At 37.7% G+C, this 14,765-nt stretch overlaps 1 protein-coding gene across 4 annotated transcripts in view; it reads right to left on the reverse strand.

Moving 5' to 3' along the window:
• Positions 1-14,765, reverse strand: part of schip1.L (schwannomin interacting protein 1 L homeolog) — a 190,684-nt gene that overhangs the window by 5,934 nt on the left and 169,985 nt on the right. For all 4 annotated transcript variants that reach the window (XM_041563354.1, XM_018263751.2, XM_018263752.2 and 1 more), the window contains 2 exons: positions 3,014-3,132; positions 2,140-2,257 (listed from right to left, as the gene is read on the reverse strand). In XM_041563354.1, the coding sequence (XP_041419288.1) occupies positions 2,140-2,257; positions 3,014-3,132 (237 nt within the window). The remainder of the gene's footprint in view (positions 1-2,139; positions 2,258-3,013; positions 3,133-14,765) is intronic.

The raw sequence follows: 14,765 nt of genomic DNA on the forward strand, positions 1-14,765 counted from the left end.
AACTTCAATCACTCTTTACTGCTGTACTGCAAGTTGGAGTGATATCACCCCCTCCCTTTCCCCCCCCCCCAGCAGCCAAACAAAAGAACAATGGGAAGGTAACCAGATAACAGCTCCCTAACACAAGATAACAGCTGCCTGGTAGATCTAAGAACAGCACTCAATAGTAAAAACCCATGTCCCACTGAGAAACATTCAGTTACATTGAAAGGGAAAAACAGCAGCCTGCCAGAAAGCATTTCTCTCCTAAAGTGCAGTCACAAGTCACATGACCAGGGGCAGCTGGGAAATTGACAAAATGTCTAGCCCCATGTCAGATTTCAAAATTGAATATAAAAAAATCTGTTTGCTCTTTTGAGAAATGGATTTCAGTGCAGAATTCTGCTGGATCAGCACTATTAACTGATTCATTTTGAAAAAAAAAATTTTTCCCATGACAGTATCCCTTTAATGTGATTTAGTTGTATAAACACATTTACTTTACAGCGCTGCAAAATATGCTGGCACTATATAAATAAATGTTAATAAATAATAATAATCCTGCATTTCATACAGCAGGCAGAAGGCAAAAGCTGCATCCTGGCATTGTAAGGCTGGGTATTGGCAAACAATAACATGCTAAGGGACAGATTTATCAAGGGTCAAATTGAAAATTAGAATTATTCAAATTTAATTCAAGTTTTTAAAAAAAAAAATATTTTATTTTCGAGATTTATCAAACTCTGGCCCTTTAAGAACTCAAATTCGACTATTCGCCACCTAAAACCTGCTGAATTGCTGTTTAAGTCAATGGAAGTGGTACAGGGATCAATTGAATTCGAGTTTTTAAAATTCAAATTGAATTCGAGCTTTTTAAATTTGAATTGAATTCGAGTTTTCGGGTCGATTTAAGTAATCAGAGTTTAGAAAATAAGATGTTATTAATAAATTTCGATTGGTTGAATTTCGAATTCGACCTTTGATAAATGTGCCTCGAAAAGTCAGTCTTTGTGTTTAGTTTATATTTGCACTTTAGCACTTCTTCAAATCAACATGCAGTGGCCACCAGGGCTGAAAGAATGGCAACTCTGCACTACAGATACTGGAGGTATTACATGTCTATTCATTGTTCTGTTAGAAAAGTGTGAACAGAGAGGAACACATTATTGCTGAACAATTTCCAGCAGTTCAATATTTACCCCATTAAAGGAACAGTTCAGTGTGAAAATAAAAACTGGGTAAATAGATAGGCTGTGCAAAATAAAAAATGTTTCTAATATAGTTAGTTAGCCAAAAGTGTAATATATAAAGGCTGGAGTGACTGGATGTGTAATAAAACAGCCAGAATCCAACTTCCTGCTTTTCAGCTCTATAACTCTGAGTTAGTCAGCGACTTGAAGGGGGGCCACATGGTACATTTCTGTTCAGTGAGTTTGTAATTGACCCTCAGCATTCAGCTCAGATTCAAAAGCAACAGAAATGACCCATGTGGCCCCCCCTCAAGTCTCTGATTGGTTACTACCTGGTAGCCGGGGCAACCAGTCAGTGTAAACCAAGAGAGTTGAAAAGCAGGAAGTAGTGATCTGACTGACTTGTTATACATGAAATCACTCCAGCCTTTATACATTACATTTTTGGCTAACTAACTATATTAGAAACATTTTTTATATTGCACAGCCTATCTATTTACCCAGTTTTTATTTTTACACTGAACAATTCCTTTAAACAGAAACTTCCTGATTCCTCCTTTTTAAATATATGACCTTGGGGCAAATACGTTGTATTGAATAATGCCCTTCAAGCCTTGTGCTATCAACAAGCAGTCAGGGGAACAAGCATGAATTTAGCACTGGGTGATACAAATGTCCACACGAGTATTAAAAAGAGATCAATTTAATAAACAACTTCTCTTATATTTAGGAAACTATAATTTTTTCCTTTCATCTCTTTATGGAGGCTCCTTTGGCAGCAGGACAGTCAGGGGCATTACAATAGGCACAACTGACTGACACACACTATCTTTCTGGCATATTATTGATAAATAACTCACAGGGTGCATAACTAATGCCTGTAATAGGGTGCAATAACGTTAAGCACCAGAGAATGGTCTAGAAGAGGGGCCAGTGGGGTAGTGAGATGCAGTCCTATCAGTGGACTTACCATTGGAGATAGAGGAGTGTCCAGACTTGTTTCAGTTTTGCTGTCGTCGGCATCACTGTCCTTGTCACTGCCACTGTCATTTACAAAACAGATCTGCAGGTTCATCCCACTTTGTAGTCTGCATAATGGAAAATGGCAAACATGGGTATGATAAATACTAGAGAAGATGAGGCCCGGGAAAAGGCCAAATATTAATGACAATTGATATCACCTGATCTTCCACTCGTCTAAACTTACGTTCTTTAGGATTTTTGGGCTCATCAACAGTTAATGGAGAAGCCACCTCCACTTTGTATCATAGATAGAAGAGACCTGAAGAGCCTTTCAATACCGTCAGTGGTAGTTTATTGAAGCACTACATGTTTTGGATTGGACCACACCCGAGGAAGGACCCCTATGGTCCGAAACATGTAGTAATCGAAGTAAAAGACATGTATTTAAGCATAGAAACGTCCACTTATAGAAAAAAAGTTTCCAAAAAAGAATAGTGGCCCTCAGCTCAGGGGAGCGGATAATCCATATGCAATGTAAGAAAGGTTTAGGGCACTCTAGGAGGCCATATATAGACCAGACCAAAAAAGGGTTTAAAAAGTAGAAAATCATTCAATAATCGTTTCCCTAAAACACTTAATCATAGGCTTCAATAAACTACCATTGACGGTATTGAAATGCTCTGCAGTTCTCTTCCAAATATTAATGAGTAGGCTGTGAGTTGCATAACATTTGCATTGGAACCTATACACAGAGCATTATAATAGTAATCAGACTCTCAACACTGTAATAAAAAAAAATAACCAAACCCCTTTATAGAAAGAGAAAGAGAGAGAGAGAGAGAGAGAGAGAGAGAGAGAGAGAGAGAGAGTTAAATCAATACCTGGATGACAGACTTGGTTTGCCGCTCTTGCTACAACTGGTATATAAGCCAGGGCCATCATCAAAGAAACTCCCAAGTGCAAGCTTCTGCCGGATCGATTCCCTTTCATTCTTCTGAGCCTAAAGGTAAAATAAAAACATTCAATAACATCGCAAAAGGCAGCACGGAATACACTGAGGCTACTTTGTCTCATAATGAACAAAAGGGGACCCAGAGATGTATTTCTGTTTCAGGCTCCGCACAGTTAGGACAAGAGAGAACATGTTGTTGCCAAGCTACACAACATCTAACAATTTAGGCCACAGAGAAATTAGCCCAGGAAGCCAGCTTTTCCTTATGTATGTAAATGATCCAATTTGACACGTTCCATAAGGATATATTGCTAACTCACAAGCAGCTTTGCTGGAGTAGCAACCAGTCAGACATTTGCTTTCATCATCCTAACTGAACTGGGTTGAACAAAGACAACTGTGCATCAGTTGCTATGGGTTACTGCACTGGTGCAAACTGCAACTGATGAATGTAAATGTGTGCCAATGGTTCATCGTTTCCGAAAGGGATTCAGGAAGAATTTACTTTTTTTTACATTTTTTATTATAGTTATACTTTGCCTTAGATAATGTCCTTATTACTCAGACTGAGTGACAATAGGCAATTCATTCAAATTATATTACTTGAAGTGACTTTAGTCACCTGCTACAGCCCTCTCCATGAAATGGAAAACTACACATGACCAGATTCACAGAGCTGTTCTGGAGATATGTATAACGCATTGACTATAGTAACCCATAATCCTGAACAGCTGATCGGAGTCAGATTAATGTTACACCCTTCTAAACTGGCAACACTCCATCTATCCATCAGATCAGATCTGACTGCCCGTATGCTCAACATTGTGATCCGATTGTTAGGCCCTAGGGCCCATGATCGGGTCTGCGCAATATCGCTGACCTCAAGGTGGGCATATTGGGGACAGATTTGCTTGTTTGCCAAACAAGTGGATCTCTACATGTATGGCCACCTATCTGTAGTTCCATTATTGGGGCAGTTGACACGAACGAACAGAGCAGAAAGGTAACCAACTATTTGTATATTATTGTAACTATTTGGCCACCTTAAATATCATTTCAGTACCTACACAGGTAGATCAACTGTCCTCAGTTCAGGTTAACTATCCCAGGTGTTGGCTTTTCAAACAAAAATTTACATTTCTGCTCACTTTGGCGGGGAAAAGGGTGCCAATTGATTAGACACCATATGCAGGAAGCTCCTGGTCAGTCGTAAAGCCCCCTACATAGGTAATGAACCCATAGACTACTGACCCTGCAGCAACCCTTGCATAACAGCAGAGGCTGGCCGAGGAAAAACGGTTCTAAAGAATATGTAACCCTTTCATTTTAAAACTTTTTAAATATTCTAGCTTTCTAACCTGGAAAACATGATGCATTTTCCATTTGCTCTTCACCCATCTGGCCTTGATACCTATGCTCATTTTCTTTTTCCTTCTATCATTTTGGATGGATGTATGGATGGATGTATGGATGGATGAGTGCATTAGCAGAGCACAATAGAAAGCTGCCACTGGCAAAAGATGCCTAAATGCAAGTCATCATAACAATTAGTTACGCTGGTATCTTCTATTATTGCACACAGCGGATCACTGGTTACACTGTAAACATGTCATTCCCCCTTTATGTAAGTGAAGTTGTCTACACTTATCATTCAGCGAGATCACGGCAGTAAATGAATTCAGGAATAAAAGATTGAGGGGGCAGTCACAGTCCAACTGGCCTTGGGCCCCAGTCTACAAAAATTCCCATCAGCCAATTCCTATTGCTTTGCAATCAACTATATAGAAATTGATATCATCTGGCAACATGCTGTGAGAGGGGCCTTCATGGATTCCTATCAAGCTTGAGCCCATTTGTAGTGGCATAATACTACAGATCCATGAACAGCTACTACTTAACCAAGGCCTATGACGAAAATACTAAAATTGCATGTGTTCCACTGCAGATTGTGAATAATGTTGATTTAGTAATCCCTAATATAACTATGCGATTGGGAGCATAACCTCAGTCTGCTAGAATCGAATGCTCGGCTCTATGTGAAATTACTCCTTTATCGCTCATGCTCTTAAAATATGAGTGAAAGCACTACAAACCAGCCGTGCGTAAAAAATAAATCAGCAATTGAATCCAGACCCGCACCACAATTTCATTCCGCACTACAGACTCTTTCATTGCAAAATAAAATGACATAGCAGACACAATGCAGCACAGCAGCTGAGTTAATGACAAAGCAAAATACATACAAGAGTCACTGACAACGTATCACACACATACACACATTTGGGTACAAGATAAAAACCACACTTGTCAGACCTCACTCTACTCGTATATAAATATATAGTGAAGGAATAGGTAGTATGTCACTGCACTCTGACACATGCAGTTACAAATACATACAGGTATGGGGACCTGTTAACCAAAATGCTTGGGACCTAAGGTCTTCCACATTCTGTTATTTGGATTGCCATACCTTATGTCTACAAAAAAAAACAAAAAAACATTTAAACATTAAATAAACCCAACAGGATTGTTTTGCCTTCAACAAGGATTATTTACATCTCAGTTAGGGATGCACCAAATCCAGGATTCGGTTCACAATTCGACAAGGATTCAGTCTTTTTAGCAGTATTTGGCCGAATCCTTGTGCCTGAACAGAACTCTAGTTTGCATATGTAAATAAGGGGTGGGAAAGGAAATAACGTGACTGTCACAAAACAAGGAAGTAAAAAAAATGTTTTCCCACTTCTTCCTTTCCTGTCCCTAATTTGATTAGGCCGAATGTTTCACAAAGGATTTCAGGATTTCCTGATCTCAGTTGGGATAAGTACAAGGTACAGCTTTATTATTTCAAAGAAAACAAAATCATTTTTAAAAATTTACTTGATTAAAATGGAGTCCTTGGAGAGACAGTCTTCCCGTAATTCAGATACGGGTTTTCGGATAACGGATCCCATAACTTTACAACTATATGTATATATCTTTGAAAAGTGTCCTAATGAGGACCGAAACGTTGGACTATGATATGGTAAAAATAAAGAGGTGAAAGAAAACACATCCATGCTATGATGGTCTCTAGAACACAATGTTCCACTTACTCCTATTTGTACTTCAACAAAGAGATATAATTTAGCCCTCTGTGCCAATACTAACTGCCAGTTTAGAACTCCTACTCTTCTCTATTAAGCAGCCTTCTAACACAGGACTGTCTGGAATGTTCCAGCCTCTAATAAAACATTTTTTTAATGAAATGGTTATAATTAGCTGTTGCGGGGCACCCAAGTACAACATTACAATAACACAACCATTTCCATCTGAGGACACCTTTTTTAGACTGCGGGAAATAAAGGAGCTGCTTTCCAGCCACTAATGGCATTTGCCCATTATTCTTGGTGGATTGGTTTAATGTAAATCTTAAGCACTCTAGTATAAAACAAAAAAAAAGTTTATTGTTATGTTTTTAAATCAGATTCTCTTTAATGAAAATTAGATTCTCTTTAATGAAAATAGGCACAACATGCAGGGGATAATTCTCTCTCCGAGCAATTAAAGGGATATAGAATCTAATCTGTTGTAAGAAGATTATCTAAAACCCATGTACCATAACCCGTGACACTTCTTACCTCATCTTTTATTAAATGAGTGATTCTTCTCCAGAATCAAATACGGTAGTGCAGTCAGCATTCTATTAAGTATCATTTCTGACAAATAAATCAGTTGATTCAATATAAAAGTAAATATTTGAAATCAAAGAATAATGGAATCCACCCAAGGAATTAAGAGCCTAACATATCACCAGACAGCTGCTTTCTGTTTTTGAGTAATTAAAATAATCCGCACAGAGAGAAAGCTCCAGTCTAAGCATTATCCCAGAGAAATCACTGTTAATATATTGCTTCCTTCCTTGTATTTGTGAATTGCACATCCATGCTCTTAAACTGGCCATAGACATGCAGATTATTAGCCTATTGTCAGATGAACGATTGTCCATGCCAATCTTCCGACCTGCAACTAACCATTCAGATTAATATAAAGTACTAAAGAGAACAAATCACGCGATACTGGAGCCATTGATTGACAGGCGGCAATCGTACGAAACTTAGGACAAATTGTAGTGACAGTTTCCCATTGATATTGTCAAATAGGCAATACATGCAGAGACCTTATCAGTAGCTGATATAAACCTTTCAACTTGTCCGATCAATCCATGACGAAAAAATCGGACAACCATTATTTCGTATGAAGGTATCTTTGCGTCTATGGCCAGCTTTAGTGACTGCGTCTAGGCAGGAGTTCTTGCAGGGCTTCCTAGCGTTTGCACACATTGTTCTTTGCACCTCAAAACTTTAACATATCAACATGCTTGGCAGAGCTTGAACATACCATATTTATGCATTTCATTCTGTGGAACAGCACATACTCATCTTACTAAAATGGAAAAATATATTATACATATAAGGTTGCATTTACTTATTATTTCTCTATCATAAATAATATTTTTCTGGCGTTTCAAAAACTGGTGGTCTGTAAAAATGCTTTTCTTCTCAAGAAGACCTGTCATATTCACACAAGCAACACAAACATCTATTTAACATGATTTAATGCTAATGTGGAAATTAACAGCTGGGGACAAAACCTTCTAAACTGTCCCATGTGCCGCTGCCCTAACTGCATATTACAACTATCAATAAAAAGATGCAAAAGCTATTACATTGGCAAAGGCTTCTTTGAGAAATGTCAGAGTTTGAGTAACTGGAGACCCCTTCATCCACTTATTCCCTTTTTGCTGTCCTTTGTCAGCCATTGAAATTAAAATGCAGCTTGGAGTTAGGTTACGGTATAATTCATATCCACAAATCTTTAAAGAAGCCATATGGGTAAAATACACATAGAAGGTTATTTATCAATGGTCGAGTTTGCAAGGCTTTTTCTTCCTGGAAATAAACTCACGACTCAAATGTTTGCATAGTCATAAGAAAAATCAGAACTATTGAAAGCAATTGGGGAAAAACCCATGAATACCTCAAATTTATCATGTTTTGTAGTGCAAACCAGTGTAAAAAACCCGAAAATCACGAAGGCAAAAAACATCTTCAACTGGTTAAATGGACCTCTTGCACTGACTGTGACAGGTTATTTTCAGATTTGGGCTTTTAGCAGCTTCGGGGCATAATAAATCTCGAAACATCTTAGTTTTCCCACCCCCCCCCCGAAAAATTAGCTTTTTTTTTTTTATTAGAAAAACTACCCTTGAAAAAGTCCAATTCTTTGAGAAAACAAAACTCGACCTTTGATAAATAAGCCCCATCTCTGCAAAGGAACATATTAGCTGCCTACTCAGGTACTCTTGAAAAGGTCAGCAGCCTACAGACCCCCTATATGGACCCAGTGCTATCACCATCTCAACTTATATCTAATCAAGGCTTATTTAGCTACTTAGATGTTCAGCTACTTTAATGTTCACTTTATTTTATACACGGACTAAAACTCCCATTAATCAATGCTTAAGCCCAACCCTTTTTATAACATGTACTGTGTATCCAGGCCCAGTACTCTGACGGGTCCTGCTGAACAAACTTTGGAAGCCTCCAATTGTAAGTCAGTATTTGAGTTTCTCACCACATTAGCCTATTGTCAAAGGTGTTCTTGTTGCGTATATGTGAAGGCATCTGTTCCTTGAGGCCACACAGAACTTTCTGCTGCTTTAGCCGTCAATCTTGAAACAGCACTCATCGCTTATCACACCGTTAAGGAAAAAACAAACTGTAGACTACTGATTAGAATTCACTTTGCCAAATAAAGTCAGAAACAGCTTCTGGAATGCCATGGCTATTATTTTTAGATGTTAGTGCTTCAAAGTGTAGCCTCACCCTATCTGAACAAAAGAAGTGTTGGTCTGTTTTAGAATCAGTGCAATCATAACGCCTTTGCAGTGCCATGATCTGCACATCTCAGAAACAATAACAACTACAAGTGTAGGGCCTCATACAGACAGGTGTCCTATGCATACAAATATACATACATTTTATTATGCATGTTCAGATTTGAATTTTAGCAGAGCTGAATTTCATTGCACACCATGCTGCATTGTTATTCAACACCCCATAACAAATCTTTTCTTTCTAGAAAAATATGTTGAACACACATACAAGAAAATGCAATATAAACAGTTTAGCATACTTTTGTACAGAAACACATTCAAACAATGGTTTCCCAAAGGAAATGATGACATATAAATTACTTGAGCAATTACTTGAGCCCCATTCAATCAGCGGCTTGTGCATAATAACTATAATGGCAGTAGTGATGTGCAGGTCAGTATTTCCCACACCCACACCTAACCGGCCCTCCCTTGGCCCGTCTGCATCTGACTTCCGCGTTGCTTTTATAGACCCGCCCCGCCAATGACGTCACAGAAGAGGCGGGGCAATCAGGTGCAGCGTCTATAAAGGACGAACCCGGAAGTAGGAAGCCGGCATTTGACGGTGGCGTGCGGGGAGAGCAGGAGACGAGCTCAACCCGCACAGCCAGGAAGAGTGCGAGGTAGGCCCAAACCCGCCTGACCCATGGGTATTGGGCCGGCCTGCACATCACTAAATGCCAGTATTGAAGGACTCTGATATTTCATAACAGTCATGCCTAATGATCATGAATATTAAAGCTGCACCAAACTAATTTAATTTAAATACATCATAAGGGAGTACAGACACTAAGGGAGTTATCAAAAGTCGAGTTGTGTTTTTCCCAAAGATTCAAGTTTCAGGTTTCAAGTTTACTATGCCTTGAAGCTGGAAATAGCTTGAATCAAAAACTAAATCTAAAAATCTAAAACCTGTTGAGGTCACGTAGAAGTCAATGGCAGAGGTCCCTTGAACCATTTGAAGATGCTAAAAGCCTTCATGATGTTCAGGGTTTTTTTGGTGGTTTTTGCTCTAAGGGCTCTTACAGACGAGCGTTTTTAGCTGCGATCCCCCGCGTTCCGGTTTAATGAGTTCAGCCGCAGGGGAGCGCACTGAATTCTTTTCAATGTGGCTGTACTCATACAGACGCATTGGGGAATGCAGGTAAAAACGCTCGTCTGTAAGAGCCCTAAAACTAGATACATGAGTGATTCGATTTTTTTTTCACAGACAACTCGATCAATTCGAGTATTACAGTTTTCCGCAATTGCACTGATTTCAGTTTTTTACATTGGAGTTTTTTTTATAAACAAGCAAACATTCGAGTTGTGAGTTTATTTTTGGTATAAAAAAAAACCTCACAAACGGACCTCTGATAAATAAACCCCTAAGAATTGCTTTCTGGACCATTACTCTTTTGAGAAAAAAAAACAGAGAAACTTCCAGGGACCGAGACACAAACAGAGGTACAGGCCATGGGAATAAGAGACAATATCTTGCAACTGCACTTGTGCAAACCATGTCTAAAAGCACACACAATTTGGGGTGTTTGTCCGCAACTGCACAAAGTTAGCCCTCAAACCAATCAATATGTGCAATGTACAAACCAAACGTTTTTCTGGACCAAGATGTGTTAAGCCACACCCAGTCAACCCCCCATCAAGACACATGTCTTTTGTTTCCATTATTACAGCACAATGTAGCACAATAATCTGAACAAAATCACGTTGACCTGGAAATTACCTTTACATCCTATCCAGATTCTGCCAGATACATTTGTTACAATTGTGCGGGACGCTGGAAAACAGCTTAGGCAATTATAAAATATAAAAACATATTTGAATATATGATTTAAATATACCAAGATAAATTGAAAAATAAACCAGAGGTGCAAAATGAAACAATTTTTTCTTCTCTATCCTTGGATCATTAGAGTTGCAGACAGATTTCATCATCCTAATCCTTAATTCTACAGCTGGTGTTTGCAGTCTCACCAGTATTGGACACACACGCAAGCACACACATATTTATATATATGTATTATTTGCATCATCACATTAGGCACCTGCCTGTAATAGCAACAACCTACATTACAATAAAACACCACAAGGGAACATGTGAAATGCCCGCGAGAACCAGTATATTTAGAAGAGATGATTTCTTATTATGATGTTGTAATTACTGAGCCAATGCCTCCCAGTAGCCTGGCTATGCAAGCTCTACATGTACAAGCCAAGATGTGTCAGGCAGGAGAATGTTTACAAATGGACACTCCAATGCATTCCCCTGAAAAGGCTGGGTACCAACCAGTACCATGGATATAAGAATGACCTATCATTTAATGGGCAATATTGCTGCTAAAAAAAACAGAGTCTTTTTTTTGTTATTACATGTAACTACCCTATACATTTATTCAGCACAATGAACAACACATACATTTCAGTATTTTAATATATCCGTGCATGAATATGTGCAAAATACAAAACCAAAGGGTTCTGTTTTTTTTCTTCTTAAAAAAAAAACGATCAAAATACATAAACAGTAAGAAAATTCCTTCTAAATGATAATGACGATGGTGATAATAATAAAATAGCTATTTTTGTTACACTGAACAGCAGTTCTGTGCTTTGCTGATTAATTGCCTTTAATTAGATTTTCAGCATGAGTACTGACGGGGGAAGTGCCTTACATACCAACAGAGTGTGAATGGTACAATGCAACCATCATCTGTTTATTCCTCAAATCCTAAATGAAAGAAGAAAGCAAGGTTTGAATGAACACTGTAGAGTGAAATATCAGAATGGTGTCCATAAATACAACATATGCAATTTATAATTAAGCAAGCAGTTGGCATCTCATTGTGCTTAGGATCACACAGGTGCCCAATACTTTAACTACCATGGCTAAAGAGGGGTGACTGAGAATGTTTGGCAATAAGGCCTGATGTTTGATGTTTTGTATCAGTAGATCAGAAACAAGAGCTTAGACAGGGCACAAACAGGCACTGGCAAGGACTTCAAGGAGTGGGATATTGCATGCATTATGTCCGCATTGCTTTATTAGGTACTTATACTAGCAGAAATACTTAAATCAACCAGACTGCTGTATAAAAGAATATTGAGTGGCAGATTTATAAAGGGTTTTCCAAGAAAACACAACTCAAAAAATAGATTTTTCAGGTTAAAAAAAACACAACACATTTTTCAAGATAAAGGGCAGTGAGTCTGAAACATGTTGTGATAAATACATGTTTTTCTGCAGCTAGTACTGCGTCAGAGACTCCTGATTAATTGCTTACTAATTTGCACCTGAGGTGGGGTGTAGACTGAGATGGAGAGGTTAGCAAATATCTCCAGAAGCACAGTCATTCACATTGAGCTGTACCAGCTAAAACCTGTTGAGGTCATGTAGAAGTCAATGGCAGAGGTCCCTTGAACCATTTGAAGATGTTAATAGCCTGCATAATATTCGACTTTTTTTCGGAGGGTTTTGCTCGAAAAATCTATTTTTTTCACAGAAAGCTCAATCAATTCGAGTTTTCAGGTTGTTAACCCTGAACTCGTTGATTTTGAGTTTATTTCATTCAAGTTTTCTTAAACTAGAAACCATGTTGTGAGTTAATTTGAGGTTTAAAAAAAGCTCACATAGCTCTAAAATTCAACCTTTGATATATAACCCATTAAAATACAGTGAGTAATACAACCATGTTCAAGCCAACAAATCAAACTTCTGCAATGTTTAGTCATTTTGCAGAAGGTAGTCCTTAGATCACTGCTATGGTGACATCAGTACTGATGGATGATCATATACAGTGACTCATGAGATCAGTGCCTCCAGACGTTCAATAAAGTCAGTTGTTGAGACCACGATTAATACCTCAGCAAAAGAAAAGGAGTGGATAAGTGTCTAAATTTGTAGGTACAGGTCAGGAATTCTAACCTGGTTTCCATCTTACCTCAGTCAGGCATTATATTTAAAGAGATGGTTCACCTTCAGGTTAACTTTTAATATGTTATAGAATGACCTATCCTTAGGAACATTTACTGTAATTTGGTCTACTTTTTTTTTTTTATAGTTTATGAATTATTTTCCTTCCTCTCCAGATTCTTTCCAACTTTCACTGACCCCAGCAGCCCAAAAAACTAGTGCTCCGAGAGGCTACAATTTTTTCATTAGATTTACTTTTGATTACTAATTTGTCTTTAGGCCCTCCTCTATTTATATCCCTGTCTCTCTTTCAAACCACTGCCTGGTTGCTAGGTTGACTTGGACCCTAGCATCCAGTTGGCAGCTGAAAAGCCAAATGGAAGAGCTGCTGAACAAAGAGCTAAATAATAAATAAAAAACACAAATAAAAAATTAAGACCAATTGCAAATTGTCTCAGAATAGCACTCTCTACATCATATATCATTATAACAGAGATGTGTGGGTATAGAAATGGCATGCATACCATAAATGGCCTACATTTGTTTAAGAAGATTCACCAATTAAGCTTAAAATATGGAGAATCTTCATATAGGTGTCACAAATATTAAACTATTAATCATTAGTATATGAAAGTCTATACAGCCACAACATGCTTTGTGGAACATACGTGGTTATTGATTACTATCATAGAGAAGGAATGCCAGCAAGTTTTTGTCAGTGTGTATCTTTCATCTCATATGTTCTTTATCTAGAAAATATTCCTACCTGAAAAAACAATATTTTTTGAACACTGCCTTTTTAATAAATAATGTTGTTGTTTGAGACGGGGTTGGCAGCCACAGATCCCATCACACCCCGCCCCAACACAGTGCTAAATATAACTGCGGGTAGTGTTTTTTAATCAGTGTGGTTTTTAATTGCCACAGATAGCAGTTTGCTCAGCTGTTCAGTGCATGTATGTTCTAAATTAATAAATTAACAGTTAATTAACAGATCATTTGAGCTTCCTCCTGGTCCCACAAAATTATATTCCACATCTCCCTGGTTATATTGCTAGAATATGGAAAATAGAAGAAAAATATGTTCCGCACTGATTAACAATAAATATTACAAAATAAAGATTAAAAATAAATAAATAAAATCAGGGATAATTCAGTGAGTGTAGTATACAGATTTGCTGAATTTCCTCATTCACTTGACAAAAGGTTCTCAATCTACAAGATTTTGTAGTTAAAAAATAACGGATTATTTTACACTAATAAAACATTTTCTCCTAAAGTACAGTAATTTTTTTTCAGCCTTGACAACAAAAAACTGAATATAAAAATAAAAGCCAAGCTGAAAGAAAAATCACCTGCCAATCAATCAGTCTGCCAAATGTCCCATAATATATTGAAATGGAATAAAGAAAAACCTGCGAACCACTGACATGGAGCAAACCTGCACACGTGTGAAATGCAGAAAAACAATGTAAAATATAGAATCAAGCATTCTGTATATCTCATTCAAAAGTAAAATAAATTTGAGGTAAAGTAAAAAAAAAAAAAAAAGAAAGTTGCAAATTTTGCACTAGTTTTAATAACCATTCAGGCAGATGACCAGTAAATGTTGCCTGCTGATTGGTTGCTATGGACTACTAGAATTGGTGCAAACTTTGCGATTATTATTTTATTAGCCTCATTAAATTCAGCGCCTTCAATACCTTTCGATGCTAGCCTTTAAAGTCAGAAACCAGTACATGACTTATGAGTGGTCTGAAGCTAAATGTTCTTTGACTATATTAAGTAGTTATTGAACTTTTATTAGATCACTATTAGGATTTCTTTTTATTCTTTAAATTACAGACACTGATGGGA

Source organism: Xenopus laevis, chromosome 5L, assembly GCF_017654675.1.
Source record: "Xenopus laevis strain J_2021 chromosome 5L, Xenopus_laevis_v10.1, whole genome shotgun sequence".
In the NCBI taxonomy this organism is placed as follows: Eukaryota; Metazoa; Chordata; class Amphibia; order Anura; family Pipidae; genus Xenopus; species Xenopus laevis.